The following is an 18,165-nucleotide window of genomic DNA, read 5'->3' on the forward strand; positions in this document are numbered from 1 at the left end:
CACACAGCTACAGTAATCTATGTATAACCCTTAATGAATTCCCTCTTAACTGTTCCAATTCAATAACAAAATCCAAGTAAAACCAGAAACCCCTTTTTCAAAGGCGTGGCCCAACACACGGCATTCTTACTTATATAAGACTGTTGACATTGATATTCTGCTCCCCTTTTGAAAACAGCAGATTTGAATTCCTTCCAGAAAGCAATTATCTCTTTTAAGTTATCCAGCTGTCTGGAAACAGCTTTTAAAATGAAGATAGAGAGACACTCCTTTCAACCTGTGCAGTTCAAACCAGTCCAAAATTCAAAGTGAAAGGAAAACCCAGAGCCACAACCCAGCTCCACCCGCACAATGACATCACTGAAGCCATGGGATAAGACAAAAACATTTCTTAAAGGACACTCCCATGACAGGGTGCTCCGGTTTCCTCCCACAGGTCCCGAAAGCCATGCTTGGTAGGTGAATTGGACATTCAGAATTCTCCCTCAGTGTACCTGAAAATGGGGGCCGGAATGTGGCAACTATGGGTTTTTCACAGTAACTTCATTGCAGTGTTAATGTAAGCCTACTTGTGACAATAAAGATTATCATTAATATTAGTCAAAGAGCTAGATTTTAAGGAGCTCCTTCAAGGATGGAAATGTGGTAGAGAGAGACAGAGAAGGAGTAAAGAGAGAATTCCGGAGCTTAGCTAGGAGGCAAGTGAAGGCACGACCACAATTGGTGGCGTGATTAAAATCAGGGGTGTTCAAGAGACCCGAATTAGATGAGCAGAGATATCTCAGAGGGTTGCGTAATGGAGGAGTTAACAGAGGTGGAATAGGACCAGGTCATGAAGAGATTTGAAAACAAGGATAAGAATTTTAAAACCAATTAATGTTTTGACCAGGAGCCAATGTTGGTTGGCGAGCACAGGGGTAATATTTGAATGGGATTTAATGCAAGTTAAGATAGGGGCAGCAGAGTTTTGGATGACCTCAAATTCATGGAGTGTAGAATGTGAGAGACCAGCCAGGGGTCCATTGGAATCGTCAACTCTAGAGGCAACAAAAGCATGACTAAGGGTTTCAGCAGCTTATGAAGTGAGGTTGATGAATTTGGGTGATGTTATGGAGGTGGAAATATGGAATTTTAGTGAAGGTGTGAATATGTGGTCAGAAGCTCAACTTGGGGTGAAATAAGGACAGCACGGTGGCGCAGTGGGTTAGCCCTGTTGCCTCATGGAGCAGAGGCCCCAAATTCGATCCTGGCTCTGGGTCACTGTCCGTGTGGAGTTTGCACATTCTCCCTGTGTTTGCGTGGGTTTCGCTCCCACAACTCAAAAGATGTGCAGGCTAGGTGGATTGGCCATGCTAAATTGCCCCTTAATTGGAAAAAAAAATGAATTGGGTATTCTAAATTTAAAAAAAAGAATTTAAAAAAAAACTTGGCGTGAAATATGACACCACTGCTGCAAACAGACATATTGAGGCAGTATGTAAATAAAATACATGGTGGTGTTTTTGTTGAAATTTATGCTTATCATGCTGGGGTATATCTGTGCTTGAAATAAACACTTATGCACCTTTAGCACCAAGATGGAGCACTCCCAGGACAGGCATAACTCAAATCATACGAAGGTTAAAGCTCATCTGGGCATCATTCTCCGACCCCCCAGCGGGTTGGAGAATGGCCGTTGGCCGCCGTGAATTCCGCCCCCGCCGAAGTCTCCGAAGGGAGAAAAGTCGGCGGGGCGTTAATGGCGCCACAGACGTCGGAGAATGGCACGGGTGGGCGCAAGGCAGCCGATTTTGGGCCTGCCGATATTCTCCCGTCCGGATGGGCCGAAGTCCCGTCGACGTGATGACGGGTCACGTTGACGTAAATCAAACCTCCTTTTAATCGGCGTCAACCTGTGCTCCAGGTTTACGCCGACCAGCGTGGAGGTGGGTGACGGCCTGGGGGGTTGGCCGCTGGGCAGGCGATGGCGTGGCCGCAGTCTGAATGTGTGGGGAGAGGTGTGTGTAGGGTTGTGTGTGTGTGTGTGTGTGTGCGGCGGGGGGGTGGTTAGAGTGGGCTGGGCTCCGGGGGAGTGCCGGGAGGAGGGGTCAGTGCCGGGGAGGGCCGGGGAGGAGGATGGGGGGTCCGTGCCGGGGAGGGGGATGGGGGGTCCGTGCCGGGGAGCGCGGGGGAGGAGGATGGGGGGGTCCATGCCGGGGAGGGGGATGGGGGGTCCGTGCCGGGGAGGGGAATGGGTGGTCCGTGCCGGGGAGGAGGATGGGTGGTCCGTGCCGGGGAGGGAGATGGGGGTCCGTGCCGGGGAGGGGGATGGGGGGTCCGTGCCGGGGAGGGCCGGGGAGGAGGATGGGGGGTCCGTGCCGGGGAGGGGGATGGGGGGTCCGTGCCGGGGAGGGGGGTGGGGGGTCTGTGCCGGGGAGGTGGATGGTGGGTCCGTGCCGGGGAGGGGGATGGGGGGTCCGTGCCGGGGAGGGAGATGGGGGGTGCGTGCCGGGGAGGAGGATGGGGGGTCCGTGTCTGGGAGGGGGATGGGGGGTCCGTGCCGGGGAGCGCCGGGGAGGAGGATGGGGGGGTCTGCGCCGGGGAGGGGGATGGGGGGTCCGTGCCGGGGAGGAGGATGGGGGGTCCGTGCCGGGGAGGAGGATGGGGATTCCGTGCCGGGAGGGGAATGGGGGGACCGTGCAGGGGAGGAGGATGGGGGTCCGTGCCGTGGAGGGGGATGAGGGGTCCGTGCCGGGGAGGAGAATGGGGGGTCCGTGCCGGGGAGGGGGATGGGGGGTCCGTGCCGGGCAGGGGGATGGGGTGTCCGTGCCGGGGAGGGGGATGAGGGGTCCGTGCCGGGGAGGGGGATGGGGGGTCTGTGCCGGGGAGGAGGATGGGGGGTCCGTGCCGGGGAGGGGGATGGGGGGTCCGTGCCGGGGAGGGCCGGGGAGGCGGATGGGGGGTTCGTGCCGGGGAGGGTGATGGGGGGTCCGTGCCGGGGAGGAGGATGGGGGTCCGTACCGGGGAGGGGGATGGGGGGTCCGTGCCGGGGAGGAGGATGGGGGGTCCGTGCCGGGGAGGAGGATGGGGGGTCCGTGCCGGGGAGGAGGATGGGGGGGTCCATGCCGGGGAGGGGAATGGGGGGTCCATGCCGGGGAGGGCCAGGGAGGAGGATGAGGGGTCCGTGCCGGGGAGGGGGATGGGGGTTCGGGCCGGTGAGGGGGATGGGGGGTCCGTGCCAGGGAGGAGGATGGGAGGTCCGTGCCGGGGAGGGGGATGGGGGGTCCGTGCCGGGGAGGAGCCCTGAACTTTTATGCAACGGGGTCATTCCAGGCACCGAGTGGGGACCTGTCCGGCATATCGCAGACATCGGTGCACCGGTGCATCCGGGCAGTGACAGACGCCCTATATGCCATGGCGCACCGCTACATCCGCTTCCCTGTGGACCGGGCCAGCCAAGATGCCCGGGCCGTGGGCATCTTTGCCGTGGCCGGATTCCCCATGGTCCAGGGCGCGATTGATGGGATGCACGTCGCCGTGCGGCCACCTGCAGATAACAGGGCCGTGTTCACCAATAGGAAGGGGACCTATTCGATGAACATACAGGTGGTCTGCGACCACCGCATGATGATCCTGCACGTCTGCGCCCGTTACCCGGGCAGTGTACATGACTCATACGTGTTGTCGCGGTCATCCATCACCGGCATGTACGGGGGACGCCATCCCCGGCTGAGGGGCTGGTTGCTGGGCGACAGGGGCTACCCATTGCGATCGTGGCTGATGACGCCTGTACGGAGGCCACGCAATGAGGCGGAGAACCGCTACAATGATACCCATGTAGCGACAAGGGGAGTGATAGAGAGGTGCTTTGGCGTGCTGAAGATGCGTTTCAGGTGCCCGGACCTCTCTGGGGGCGCCCTCCAGTATCGGTCAGATAGGGTCGGCCGCATCATTGTGGTGTGCTGCGTCCTGCACAATATAGCCCAGCAGAGGGGTGATGTGCCGCAGGCAGAGGAGGGCGGAGTGGAGGAGCAGCAGGAAGAGGCTCAGTCCTCCCCAGATGAGGGGGATGGGGCAATGGTCAGGGCAGACGGGCTAGACATGGGCGGGTGGCTGTCCACCGTTACCGGCTGGGCCAGCGGGCACGGGACAGGCTGATAGCCGCCCGCTTCACTGACTAGATGGGCGTGGGAATCGGGTAGTATGGCCACTGACCGCACACCATGGCAACAGCTGACCACCCACACCCCCCACCCATCCACCCACCCAGCACCCTCACCCCCCTCCCCAACCCCACCCACCCCACCCGCATGCGCACCACCCCCCCATTGCCGATCCACCTGCGGCACAACGGCCGGGCTCACACAGTTGCCGGTGGACGCATGTCTATCGCAGGCCATGGAGGATGATGACAACCCGCCCTACGATGAGCTCCTGGCTCCACATCGTTGGACTATGTCTGACCCATGGCCACAGAACCACCATCCACCCGGACCATCCCTGCATGCGGCTGTGACACTGCAGCGCACGGTCCCGTTCTCTGCCCGGGGGGATGTTGATGGCGGCCCAGGGGGAAGGGGGCAGACTCACCTGGGGCTGAGGTAATACCACCCCTCAAACACACACACTTGCACTCAACGTACATGACATTCCCGCACGCTTTGGACAGAGCACAAAGGCAGCTTCTGTTGGTGTAACATTGACTTTAATAACCAAAGGAGTTCATGCACGTGCCCTAGCCCCTAAAACTCATCTGTGCCATGCACCCGTGCCAACTTACTCAGTGTCTACTTGTTTGGCCTTACGAGCCCTTTGACTACGTCTACGTGGTTCCCCAGACGGTACAGCAGAACTGGAGGTGGACTCCTGTGATTCCTGCCCTCTGATAGGGGATCCCTTTGGCGGCCGTTTCCTGGGGCGTCCTGGCCTAGATGGGCCAGGCTGCGGCCCGGGCGACTGGGATGGCGAGCTGCCAGCCTGTCCTGCCCGTTGCCCACCCGATGCACCTGGGACGGAAGGGGGGGGAGTCCGAGGTGTCGCGGTGTTCCGGGACCTCCCCTACAGGGGGACCCGGGACGGACCACAGCACCTCCTCCTCCCTCGGGGTGCCCGATGGCCCCCAGGCCTCTACATGGGTGGGGGATGCGAACGGACTTGCCATCCGACGCCCCCCCGACATCTGGCGCTGCCAGTCCTGGAGGCCCGTGCCGGTATCGACAGGTGTCTGCAGGTTTGCAGCCATGGAGCTCAGGGGATTGGCAAACCCTGTCTGTGACTGTGCGACGCCGGCTCGCACATGGCCAATGGCGCCGATGCCCTCAGCGATGGCCTGCAGAGACTGGGCTATGGCCTGCAGAGACTGGGCCATGGCGTTGAGCGCCTCTGCCATCTGGCGCTGGCACTGGCTCATGGCCTACTGTTAGAGGGCAGCCATGTCCTGGGCCACAGACGCCGCCTGCACGGAAAGCCCCAGGCCTCGCAAACCGTTCCCCATGTCTGACACCGTCGCACCCATTGCCTCCACCGCGGACGCCACCCGTGCGGTTTCGGCCTGGGTGGCACGCATAACCGGCACCACTTCCAGCCCCTGGACGCGGGTGGACTCCTCCACCTGCGACTGCAGCCGCCGCAAGCCGCCCGTCACCCTCTTCGCTCGTCTCTGGTTCGGTGGTTGCATCGGATCTATGGGTGGGTGTGGTAACTCCAGGAACCCGGGATCCACCTGGGTGGCAGATGTTCGCTTGCGCTGGGCTGCCCTCTGACCACCCGGCCCCTCTGCTGCTACTACCTCTGCCTGCTGTACCGGGACGGCTGTGTTGTGCGCACCAGTGAGTGTACCAGACGCCTCATCACTAAAGTGCCCAACCGAGGTGAGTGTTTCTGCGATGGTGGAGGGTGTTGGTGACAGCAGTGGCGTTGTGTCGTGCTCCTCGTCCCACTCTGAGTCCATGGCACTTCGGGGCGGCAGTTCGTCTCCGCCCATCCAATCTGTGTCACTGTCCGGTATTTCGTTTTCCTGGGTAGTGCTGTCCCGGGTAGGGGTGTCCTGGGTAGTGGTGTCCTGGATAGTGGTGTCCTGGGTAGTGGTGTCTTGGGTAGTGGTGTCCTGGGTAGTGGTGTCCTGGATCGGCTGTGACGGGGGCCTGTGGCTGCCCCTCTCGTCGCTGGGTGGCACACGCCTGCGTCGTCGCACCCGCAAGAGACGGGGGCGTCGTCTCCCTGTTGCTCCAGGTCTCTCCGTCTCCCGTGGTCTCCAAGGGACATCCTGCAGGCGTCGCATGCCGGAGCGTCCAGGTCTCTCCGTCTCCCGTGGTGTGCGAGGGGCATCCTGCGGGCGTCGCATGCCGGAGGGTCCGGGTCTCTCCGTCTCCCGTGGCCTCTGAGGGGCATCCTGCGGGCGTCGCATGCCGGAGGGTCCGGGTCTCTCCGTCTCCCGTGGCCTCCGAGGGGCATCCTGCGGGCGGTCTGCACCTGCGGGGATGGGTGCCTCGACGTTTGCTCCTGCGATACACAATGAAGCATGCATGGTTAGACACGCAGGCAGTGATCAGGTGATATGGGGGAGGGGGATATAGGGGAGGGGGGATATGGGGACGGGCTGTCGGTGGCTCACTTGCTGGTACGCCCCCGACCTCTGCATCAGCAACCTCCCGGTCCTCAGGTCCGCCAGCCAGTTCCAGGGCCCTTTCCTCGTGTTCGGTCAGTGGCCTCTCATCAGCAGGGCCTCCTCCCGTCCTCACATGCTCCCTATTGTTGTGTGCGCACTTCTCCTGTGGGGGGTGGTGGCAGGGGTAAAAGGCAACAGTGTTAGACAGGTATATGAATGCAGGCAATCGGTTGAGCGTGTATTGCAGAGGCTAAGGTTAGGGCTGGGTTCACTTGGGGATATGGGGGACATGGGGGAGGGGGGATATGGGGGAGGGGGGATATGGGGGAGGGGGGATATGGGGATATGGGGGAGGGGGGATATGGGGAGGGGGGGATATGGAGGAGGGGAGATATGGGGGAGGGGGGATATGGGGGAGGGGGGATATGTGGGGGGGATATGGGGGAGGGGGGATATGGGGGAGTGGGGATATGGGGGAGGGGGGATATGGGGATAGGGGATATGGGGGAGGGGGCACATGGGGAGGGGGATATGGGGGAGGGGGGATATGGGGGAGGGGGGATATGGGGGAGGGGGGATATGGGGGAGGGGGGATATGGGGGAGGGGGGATATGCGGGAGGGGGATATGGGGATATGGGGGAGGGGGGATATGGGGGATATGGGGGAGGGGGGATATGGGGAGGGGGGATATGGGGGACATGGGGAGGGGGGATATGGGGAGGGGGATATCGGGGATATGGGGAGGGGGGATATGGGGGAGGGGGGATATGGGGAGGGGGGATATGGGGAGGGGGGATATGGGGGAGGGGGATATGGGGGAGGGGGGATATGAGGGATGGGGATATGGGGAGGGGGGATATGGGGGATATGGGGCGGGGGGGATATGGGGGAGGGGGGATATGGGGGAGGGGGGATATGGGGGATATGGATATCGGGCGGGGGGGAGGCTCACTCTGGCTGCTCTGACAAGATCGTTCACCTTCTTGTGGCACTGGGTGCCTGTCCGTGGTGTCAGGGCCACAGCGGTGACGGCCTCTGCCACCTCCCTCCACAGACGCCGGCTGTGGCGTGGGGCAACTCTGTGGCCATGCCCGGGATACAGGGCCTCCCTCCTCTGCTCCACTGCGTCCAGGAGCGCCTCCACATCCCGTGACTGGAACCTCGGGGCTGAGCGGCGGCCGGCCATCCGGTCGGGTGTTCCGGTCGGGTGGGGGGGGGAGCAGCGCGTCCTTATGAGCCGTCATGCCGTGCGGCGTGTATGATGCTGCACGGCGTGAACCACGTGAGCAAGCGCGGATCCCGTCACGTCGCTGCTAGCCCATTTCGGGCCGGAGACTTCGCGACGTTTTTGGCGGCGTGATGCAGGTCGGATTTGCGCCGTTTTGTGCGCCGATCGGCTGATTCTGCGCCGATAATGTAGAATTTCGCCCCAGATCTGCTTCTTCTTCAAGAAGGTATCATGTTCTTTGTGATTTTTTTTTAGTTTTGTTTTGCATTTCCAATATTAACTATTGCCAATTGCTATGCAGTTAAGGAAAGTTTTGGATTCTCAACTTATATCTACTTGCAATTGAGTTGACCAGATCCATTTCTCCTAGATTTCTTAAAGATAAAAGAGAGCTAGTGGAGACAGAGTAAAATTCAGGCATGCTTCTTGTGCCTGATCTCCATCAAAGGACCCTTACTCAAAAACTAAAGGGAATATATCAAAAATAAAGATTTGCATAGCAACTTGTCTGTCAGAAACATTGTAAAGTATTCAATGTCTTTCTTTAAAGTGGAGAAGCCTTGGGTATGTAGTCAATGCAGTAGTCAACATATGGATGGTAAGATCAGACAAAACAATTTGTAGATGAATGATTGTTATTGAATACAGTGGTCTGGGTTGAGGATAGAACGTTGGCTTGGACACTAGGAGAACTTTGCATTTTCTTCAAATAGTGATGTGGATGTTTTAACATCCACTCAAATCACTGAAACAAGCATTTGAGGCCCGAGTTTAACAATTTGTCTGAAAAATGGAGCCCCTGACCAATTGCTCAAGCGTTGGAGACAGTGGCTGGACTTCTCTGGTTATTGTGATTCAATTAATTGTTCCACAGGCAGTGCACGCCTGCCAGTGGCTTTTGTAGCAGTGTGGGGTAGTTTCAATGGGAAATCCCATTGACAAGCGCCGGGAAGATAGAATCCCACCACCAGCGAATTGAGCACTGCCAAGAAACACAGGGCTGGGGAACCGGAGAAGCCCGCCCTGTGTTACCTATTGTGTCAAGGTTTCATTTAATTCTATATCAAATTATATTCAATGTTGACTGCTGCAAAATAAATCATATTAACCCTCATGGTTATATCTTCATTGCACTACATCACAAACTTATTTTTTAAAGTTCATCTGAAGAAACATACTTTCTATCACAGATTAAATTGATTGTTTCAGGTTTTGGCTACATGAATGTTTTGCAACCATTTTTAAATGTTCATATTTTTATTTTTGTAATATATATTGCATTAAGAAAATGGGAAAAAAACAATTCATTCAGAAATGTTTATAAAATTACCTCTTAGATGGAAAATTTGTTAAAACCTTTGGTTGTTAAGCCGTAAAACCAAGTAATATCCTAGGTTTGCTTTTCCAATCTGTGGTTGGTTGCCTAACTTTAGCTCGGTAATATATGTGCTACAATTGGTATCAATGTCCTTTGGTTAAAGAAATGACAATCGTCCAGGATTTCTGCTCCTAATTACTACCCACTCACCACTGCTGGATGTTTACATGTGTGGGTACCCATTATGGGACAGGATTGGACTATATTATGATGCCATGCAGAAAACCGCCTTTGTCTCACATGGAGAATGATCAATTGGGCAACATGCTGGGGAGCAGTGTTACCAATGTAACCCTACTTCAGTACAAGTCAACCCACCCAGAATGGGAGAGAGAAAGAAAGAAATTCATTGGGGGAAATATCTGGAGAAAATGTAATTGTTTTCATTTGAAGTTATGTAATGTTATTGCATACAAACACGTCTTGCCATGCTGATTTAAGATGGGTTGAGAGCTGTATGTTTATTTTCTTGTTGTTTAATGGATAGTAAGGGATAATTGTAAGCTGTTCTTTTCTGGTGTGAAGTTGAAGAGTTTAATATTGTATTCATAATAAAGTTTTGTTTTAAAAATACCAAATCCCCATTTCTTCATGCAGTCACTCCTGGAGCGACAGTCTTCCAAATAAACTAAAATATTAGGGTTTCGTCCAGTATCCTAGCCACTGTTGGGCTCTCGTTTGGGATCGTAATACATCTTTAACATAAAACGTACCGAGGCGCCTCACAGGACGGTTATGGAGCAAACTTTGACGCCGGGTCACATGAGGCGATATTAGGCCAAGTCGCCAAATATATGGACATGTATATTTTCGTTGTACAGAAGACGAACTCCTGACAGCGTCGCTTCCACAAAGTGGAAGTTGCTGAGCCACGTGTAAAAACAAGATGGCGGTTGTGAATAAGGTCTATTCACTACAATGGGCAACAGTTCAGTTCCAGGTTGAATGCGCGGAACTGCTTCCGGGTGGTTGCTGGGCCAGAGACGGTGGGAATCATGGCTGCTGACGGGGTGCAGGAGCAGGTTTTAAAGCTGCAGTCTCGTTTGTCAGAGACTCAGGAGCCCAAGAAGGTAAACAATCTCTCGTTCCTGCACTTTTAAATCACCTCGGGGATACATCTCAAGGGACGGGCTAACAGATCTTACTACGGAAAGACATTTGACGAACACCTGGGAAACCAGTGATCGAGCCATTGAATAATACAATCAAACCATTGGATAACCAGGGGTCAGGCCAAGGGTCCTGCGTTTGGACGTTTATCTTTTATGTGAGGTGTTAATCAGCTTGTTTTATTTTTTTAAATATCTATTTATATGAACGAACAATATGCGCGTGTGAGAACCTCCACTCGGTAGTACAGGAAAGTGATGACATTGCATTCTTTGAACATCTCAGGAACCCCGATTAATTATTTTTAAAAAAAATCTAGCCAGTAAGCTTAAGAGAATAGAATGCTTTGCTGTCATTTTGACTTTAAATGTAATTCGTGTTTTTTTTTAAACAAACCATCAGGAACCATCCAGACTTTTTGCTGGAATTAATTCAAAATCATTTTGGGATTAAGTGATGGGTTACTGTAAATCTATGAAATGATGCTAGCAGATAATTTTGAAACCTTGCTGCATTCGTGGACCTCAAAGCAACGTAGGTTATGTATAAAGGAAGTAATGCGGATAAATGAATAGTACTTCGTTTTGGTGTGGAACTTCCTCTTTTAAGCTTGTTGATTGGTTGAATTCTGCTGATTTGTTTTGTACTGAATGATTAGATGTTATACAATGCTGCCAGTTCTTTAGTCATAATTGCAGAGCAAATGGGCATGCCTTCCTTTGCTGGGCAACTATGTCCAGCCTCCCCTGTTTTTCATCAAAAAATCTGCCCGTGTCCTAACCCATAAGAAAATGCCATAATTTTGACTTTAAATATAATACTTGGAATTTTTTTACAAACCACAAACCATCAGGAACCATCCAGACTTTTTGCTGGAATTAATTCAAAATCATTTTTAGAGATGGGATTAAGTGATGGGTTAGTGTAAGTATATGAAATTATGCTGGCAGATAACTTTGAAACCTTGCTGCATTCTTGGATCTCAAAACAACGTAGGTTATGAATAAAGGAAGTAGTGTGAATAAATTAATAGTACTTTGTTTTGGTGTGGAACTTCCTCTTTTAAGCTTGTTGATTGGTTGAATTCTGCTGATTTGTTTTGTCTTGAATTATAAGATGTTATATAATGCTGCCAGTTGTTTAGTCATAATTGCAGAGCAAATGGGCACACATTCCTTTGCTGGCAATTCTGCCCAGCCTCTCCTGTTTTACTCTGTAAACTTGAGGTTCATCAAAAGTCTGCACATGTCTTTACCCACACCAAATGCCATTCACCTATCACCCACTGCTGGCTGACCTACAATGACTTCTGGTTAAGCGAAGCCTTGATTTAAAAATTCTCAAGCTTATTTTCAAATCCTTCCATAACCTGACCCTTTCCTATTTCTGTAATCTCCTCCTTGCTGGAGATTCCTTTAATTCATGATTCCTGAGCACACTGATTTTTCTCTCACTATCATTAGTCCGTACATTTAACTGCCTTGGCATTTGGCTTTGGAATCCCTCTCTAAATTTCTCCACCTTGTTACTTCTATTTCCTCCTTTAAGATGCTCCTTAAAACATACTTAATTGAACAAGCATTTGGTCAACTGTCCTAATATCTTCTATGTAGCATTTTTGGGATGCTTTATTACATTAAAGGTGCTTTATAGATTCAAGTTGTTGTTGCAGTAAAGAGCTATTGCCCTTTGGTTGAAGAAAATTAGAAACAACGTGATGGTTTAACAGCAGCTTGCCACGGTTGAATCTGCCTGAGATGTGGCAGAATGTGAAGCTTCTAAAGATAACTTTAATTTCTTAAAATCTGTTGCAAATGTTAGAATGGATTTTCATTGCAACTTCACTTTGGCTTTTCTGTGGTTTCTATTTATCAGAAACTGCAGTGTAAACCCCTTTTGAAGTTTCCTTGTTTGATTCAAGTCAGGCCTACTTAGATGTATTATTCTAGCTTTAGCTTTATGACCTAAGATACAACAAGTACAGACTGCTTCCTGGTGCAAGTTGGCATTATAAACTCCTTCTGCACTGTAAATTCAATGATAATCTATGATTAATCTAGGACAAAGGTTCGGCACAACATCGTGGGCCGAAGGGCCTGTTCTGTGCTGTATTTTTCTATGTTCTAAACCCTACTTTGCCACAAGATGCTGTAAAATAGTGCATAAAATTCAAATTGGACCTGGATCAATTTGAAGGGTGACATTTTAAAGCAATTGCATTGGTGCTTCTACTCATTCTTAATCCCCACTGCTGTGTTAGGCAGTTGCAAACCCTGAGTCAAAAAGTACTTTCCAAATTTTGAAGATTTCTGTATCTATGCTCAAAATCAGCTGGCCATTTTGAAGAGTACCATTAATTTGTAAAGGCGCTTGAACCATTACAGCTTCATACAAGAGCATTTGATGGTTAGTTAATTGTTATTTTATGTGCCCCTTGGAGTAACCTTGCAATTTTCATATATCTCGGTTGTCCACTTGACGTTGTCCCTGAGAAAGTGAGTGGGCTACTTCAAAAGGTCGTTAATGATTTGTGTGGGACTGGAGTTGCATATAAGCTAAACTAGTTAAAGGACATCAGCAAAGCAGTTAGATTTTTATGACAATCTAATAACTTTATAGTTTTTTTTTTACTGATAGAATAGGATCATAGAATCCTTACAGTGCAGAAGGAGGCTACTCAGCCCATCAAGTCTGCACCGGTCCTTGGAAAGACCACCCTACTTATGCCCAAGCCTCCACCCTATCCCCGTAACCCAGTTACCCCACCTAACATTTTGGACACTAAGGGGCAATTTTATTATGGCCAATCCAGCTACCTGCACATCTTTGGACTGTGGGAGGAAACTGGAGCACCCAGAGAAAACCCAAGCAGACACAGGGAGAAAGTGCAACTCCACACAGACAGTCACTCGAGGCCGGAATTGAACCCAGGTACCTGGAGCTGTGAGGCAGCAGTGCTAACCACCGTGCTGCCCAGATTTTTTTAACTGCATTATTTTTGAACTCGCCTTCTCCGGGTTAGTAGACATTGTCACTACCCCACTGTACACATGGTAAAAATTGTAGGTTTAACTGATTTGGTGCGTAGCCTCAGTTAAAACCATATAGAGACTGGATGTTTTCCACAAAGCGGGAAGACAACTTGGTTTATTTGGTACCAATGAATAATGCCATGCCAAGATCTTCAGGACAGAAAATTCTTTGTAATGTGATAATATATAGTGAGGTTCACATGACATTGCTCATAAGACGAGCGGCACGGTGGCACAGTGGTTAGCACTGCTGCCTCACGGAGCCGAGGACCACGGTTCAATCAGGGCCCCGTGTCACTATCCGTGTGGAGTTTGCACAGTCTCCCCGTGTTTGCATGGGTCTCACCCCCACATCCTAAAGATGTGCAGGGCAGGTGGATTGGCAATGCTAAATTGCCCCTTAAATGGAAAGATTTAGAACAAGAGTTTTAATGTTCTGTTCTGATGAAACGTCATTGACCTGAAACTTAATTTGCTTCACGTTCCACTGACACTGCCTGACTTGCTGAGTCTGACAAGTATTTCCTGTTTTTAGTACAAAGATTTTAAACATTGTTTGTTTCCTTTTTTATTATTGGATACTTTCTAAATATAAATTATCAAAAGCTATCCACTTGTGAATACTTGTCCCCAAGGGACCCTTCAGCAGCTGTGTCCCTGGGACTGCTGATTGAAGAATTACTGTTCGCTATTTAGTCTGTACAGGTGAAGTCTTGATAAACATCTACCTGTTCCAAGCATAAAATGCCTTTGCATTAGCCCACTCACTCCAGTTTTAAATGGGATTTCTTCTTAAAAAATTAATTGTTTTATTTAATTTTATGTACAGACAACTGGATAGTTAGGAGGAAATTGCAAGTTGGTGTACAGTCAGGGTCAGACGACACATACCCTCCGATTCCATATCACAGATTATCACCTTCCACTTCTACAGCAGTTATCTTTGCACAATCTATGGAATAGATTTTACAAACTGCAAGGTTGTATTAATATTTTCCATTGGCAGTCGCTACAAATCATGGTTTCTTAGTTAATTCGTAGGACATACACTCTTTTAATTAAGCTTCAAGGATATAAGCAGTGAATCTCTCATGACCAAGTTGGTAATCAGTGAGTAGCTTAGATGTGACAGTGGGGAGATTGGGGGTTGGCGAAGGGAGTGGTGTGGAGGGGTGGGGGGTTGGAGTAGGAGGATGTGGGGGGGGGTTGGGGTAGGAGGATGTGGGGGGGGTTGGGGCGGGGGGGTTGGGGTAGGGGGGTGAGGGGGTTGGGGTAGAGGGGTGAGGGGGTTGGGGTAGGGGGGTGAGGGGGTTGGGGTAGGGGGGTGAGGGGGTTGGGGTGGGGGGGTGAGGGGGTTGGCGTGGGGGGGGTGAGGGGGTTGGGGTAGGGGGGGTGAGGGGGTTGGGGTAGGGGGGGTGAGGGGGTTGGGGTAGGGGGGGTGAGGGGGTTGGGGTAGGGGGGGTGAGGGGGTTGGGGTAGGGGGGGTGAGGGGGTTGGGGTAGGGGGGGTGAGGGGGTTGGGGTAGGGGGGGTGAGGGGGTTGGGGTAGGGGGGTGAGGGGGTTGGGGTAGGGGGGGTGAGGGGTTTGGGGTAGGGGGAGGTGAGGGGTTTGGGGTGGGGGGGTGAGGGGGTTGGGGTAGGGGGGGTGAGGGGTTTGGGGTAGGGGGAGGTGAGGGGTTTGGGGTAGGGGGGGTGAGGGGGTTGGGGTAGGGGGGTGAGGGAGGGGGGTGGGGTGGGGGGCTGGGGTAGGGGGGTGAGGGAGGGGGGTGGGGTGGGGGGCTGGGGTAGGGGGGGTGAGGGGGGTTGGGGTAGGGGGGGTTGGGGTAGGGGGGGTGAGGGGGTTGGGGTAGGGGGGGTGAGGGGTTTGGGGTAGGGGGGGTGAGGGGGTTGGGGTAGGGGGGATGAGGGGGTTGGGGCAGGGGGGATCAGGGGGGGCGAGGGGGTTGGGGCAGGGGGGGCGAGGGGGTTGGGGCAGGGGGGGCGAGGGGGTTGGGGCAGGGGGGGGCGAGGGGGTTGGGGCAGGGGGGGCGAGGGGGTTGGGGCAGGGGGGGCGAGGGGGTTGGGGCAGGGGGGGCGAGGGGGTTGGGGCAGGGGGGGCGAGGGGGTTGGGGCAGGGGGGGCGAGGGGGTTGGGGCAGGGGGGGCGAGGGGGTTGGGGCAGGAGGGGCGAGGGGGTTGGGGCAGGGGGGGCGAGGGGGTTGGGGCAGGGGGGCGAGGGGGTTGGGGCAGGGGGGGCGAGGGGGTTGGGGCAGGGGGGGCGAGGGGGTTGGGGCAGGGGGGGCGAGGGGGTTGGGGCAGGGGGGGCGAGGGGGTTGGGGCAGGGGGGGCGAGGGGGTTGGGGCAGGGGGGGCGAGGGGGTTGGGGCAGGGGGGGCGAGGGGGTTGGGGCAGGGGGGGCGAGGGGGTTGGGGCAGGGGGGGCGAGGGGGTTGGGGCAGGGGGGGCGAGGGGGTTGGGGCAGGGGGGGCGAGGGGGTTGGGGCAGGGGGGGCGAGGGGGTTGGGGCAGGGGGGGCGAGGGGGTTGGGGCAGGGGGGGCGAGGGGGTTGGGGCAGGGGGGGCGAGGGGGTTGGGGCAGGGGGGGCGAGGGGGTTGGGGCAGGGGGGGCGAGGGGGTTGGGGCAGGGGGGGCGAGGGGGTTGGGGCAGGGGGGGCGAGGGGGTTGGGGCAGGGGGGGGCGAGGGGGTTGGGGCAGGGGGGGCGAGGGGGTTGGGGCAGGGGGGGCGAGGGGGTTGGGGCAGGGGGGGCGAGGGGGTTGGGGCAGGGGGGGCGAGGGGGTTGGGGCAGGGGGGGCGAGGGGGTTGGGGCAGGGGGGCGAGGGGGGTTGGGGCAGGGGGGGCGAGGGGGGTTGGGGCAGGGGGGGGCGAGGGGGGTTGGGGCAGGGGGGGCGAGGGGGGTTGGGGCAGGGGGGGCGAGGGGGGTTGGGGCAGGGGGGGCGAGGGGGGTTGGGGCAGGGGGGGCGAGGGGGGTTGGGGCAGGGGGGGCGAGGGGGGTTGGGGCAGGGGGGGCGAGGGGGGTTGGGGCAGGGGGGGTGAGGGGGGTTGGGGCAGGGGGGGTGAGGGGGGTTGGGGCAGGGGGGGTGAGGGGGGTTGGGGTAGGGGTGATAGGGGGGGTGAGGTAGGGGGGTGAGGGGGGTGGGGTGGGGGGGTGAGGGGGTTGGGGTGGGGTAGGGGGGTGAGGGGGGTTGGGGTAGGGGGGGGTGAGGGGGGTTGGGGTGGGGGGGTGAGAGGGGTTGGGGTAGGGGGAGGTGAGAGGGGTTGGGGTAGGGGGGTGAGGGGGGTTGGGGTAGGGGGGTGAGGGGCGTTGGGGTAGGGGGGGTGAGGGGGGTTGGGGTGTGGTTTGGGGTGGGGGTGAGTGGGGTGGGTTGGGCGTAGGGGTGGGTTGGGCGTGGGGGTGGGTGGGTTGGGGGTAGGGGTGGGTTGGGGTGGTTGGGTTGGGTGGGGGAGTATTGGGGGGGTTGGGTTGGGTGGGGGAGTTTTGCGGGTGGTTGGGGTGGGGGGGGGCATTTGGGGGGGTTTGGGTGGGGGGGGGGTGCGGGTTGGACTGTATGTTGTTGGTGACTATGTATGCGTTGATGGTGATTTCTTGATTCATTTTCTTTGCTGTTTGTATTTAAGATGTTGGAGGCTGTCTGGGGGTTGGTGGGAGGAGGGAATTGTTGACCAGTGGTTTGACATTGTATTTGTTACCATTGATTGTTGGTGGGTTTAAATTTGGATGAAAATGTGAAAAAGGAGGAGAATAAAATTATATTAAAAAAATGAAAGTGTTTTCCCATTCTGACAGAGACCTTGCTTGGAGCGTTCATCAGATTTGTAGCCTGCTTAAATACATAAGGTTTTCACAGTTGTTTTTGGTATGAACTGAATATTAACGAGATGGGGCTGTTATCCATCTGACTGCCAATACGTCTCCAGGTTATCATCATGTAACTGATCAAGCCTAAAGTCTGGTTTACAAGAGGATAGGGACCAAACAGCCTGTGAGCCAATCTCTCGCACTGTACCAGTTCTTTCCAGCTGCTTTGGATCTTCTCCAGCTGGAGTTTTATTTGGGGTGGTCAATTTTCTTTATTTTTGATCCCCAACCCCCACGCCGGGTTCAGCAGTTCCGCACCAATCGGCTGCCTGCTCATGCTTCTAACCAAAATGCAATACCTAATTCTTGTCCATCTTGAACAAGTTTATTAATGTCTCGTTGTACAATGTCATAGTCTTCCTCCGTATCAATGATACTCCCCAATTTGGTGTCATACACAAATTATGAGTCCAAATTGTTTTCTATAACTGTTGGACAACAGTGATCCCACACAGATCCTTGTGGAACATCACTTTGCACTTTTTGCCAGTCTGAGTAACTACCTTCAACTCCTACTTTCTCTTGACAGGAAGTGTGAGAGAGCAACCTTGATTGCGTTATTCTCAAGTGTTTTAGTTTTAATCCTTGTTTACTTATGCATTGTTTGAGTTTCATGCCTCTCACATTATGGATTCACAGGAGTGATGCGTTATCTCACTGTGAGTCAATGTGCTCGCAACCAGGTTGCCATTTTAAAATCATTTTAAGTTCTCTCAGTTTTCCTGTTTCAAATTGAAGTATCTGTAGGCTTTGTCATTTGAAATAAGAATTGCTTTGAGACCACATGTGGAAAGATAATCTGCAAGTTGTAGAATTCTTGTTGGTTTGTTAATTCTCAGAATCACATAATTTTTACTGTGCAGAAGGCCATTCAGCCCATGTCAGAACCGGCTTTCCATGTGAGCATTTCTCCTTGCGCTATTGATAGAATCATAGAATCTACAGTGCAGAAGGAGGCCATTCAGCCTATCGGGTCTGC

At 54.1% G+C, this 18,165-nt stretch overlaps 1 protein-coding gene across 2 annotated transcripts in view; it reads left to right on the top strand.

The window, feature by feature from the left end:
• Positions 1-10,160: 10,160 nt before the first annotated feature.
• eloa (elongin A) overlaps positions 10,161-18,165 on the top strand; it is a 110,764-nt gene continuing 102,759 nt past the window's right edge. For both annotated transcript variants that reach the window (XM_072501173.1, XM_072501174.1), the window contains exon 1: positions 10,161-10,263. In XM_072501173.1, the coding sequence (XP_072357274.1) occupies positions 10,189-10,263 (75 nt within the window). In that variant the 5' untranslated portion in view covers positions 10,161-10,188. The remainder of the gene's footprint in view (positions 10,264-18,165) is intronic.

This window comes from Scyliorhinus torazame, chromosome 1 (assembly GCF_047496885.1).
Source record: "Scyliorhinus torazame isolate Kashiwa2021f chromosome 1, sScyTor2.1, whole genome shotgun sequence".
Taxonomy (NCBI): domain Eukaryota; kingdom Metazoa; phylum Chordata; class Chondrichthyes; order Carcharhiniformes; family Scyliorhinidae; genus Scyliorhinus; species Scyliorhinus torazame.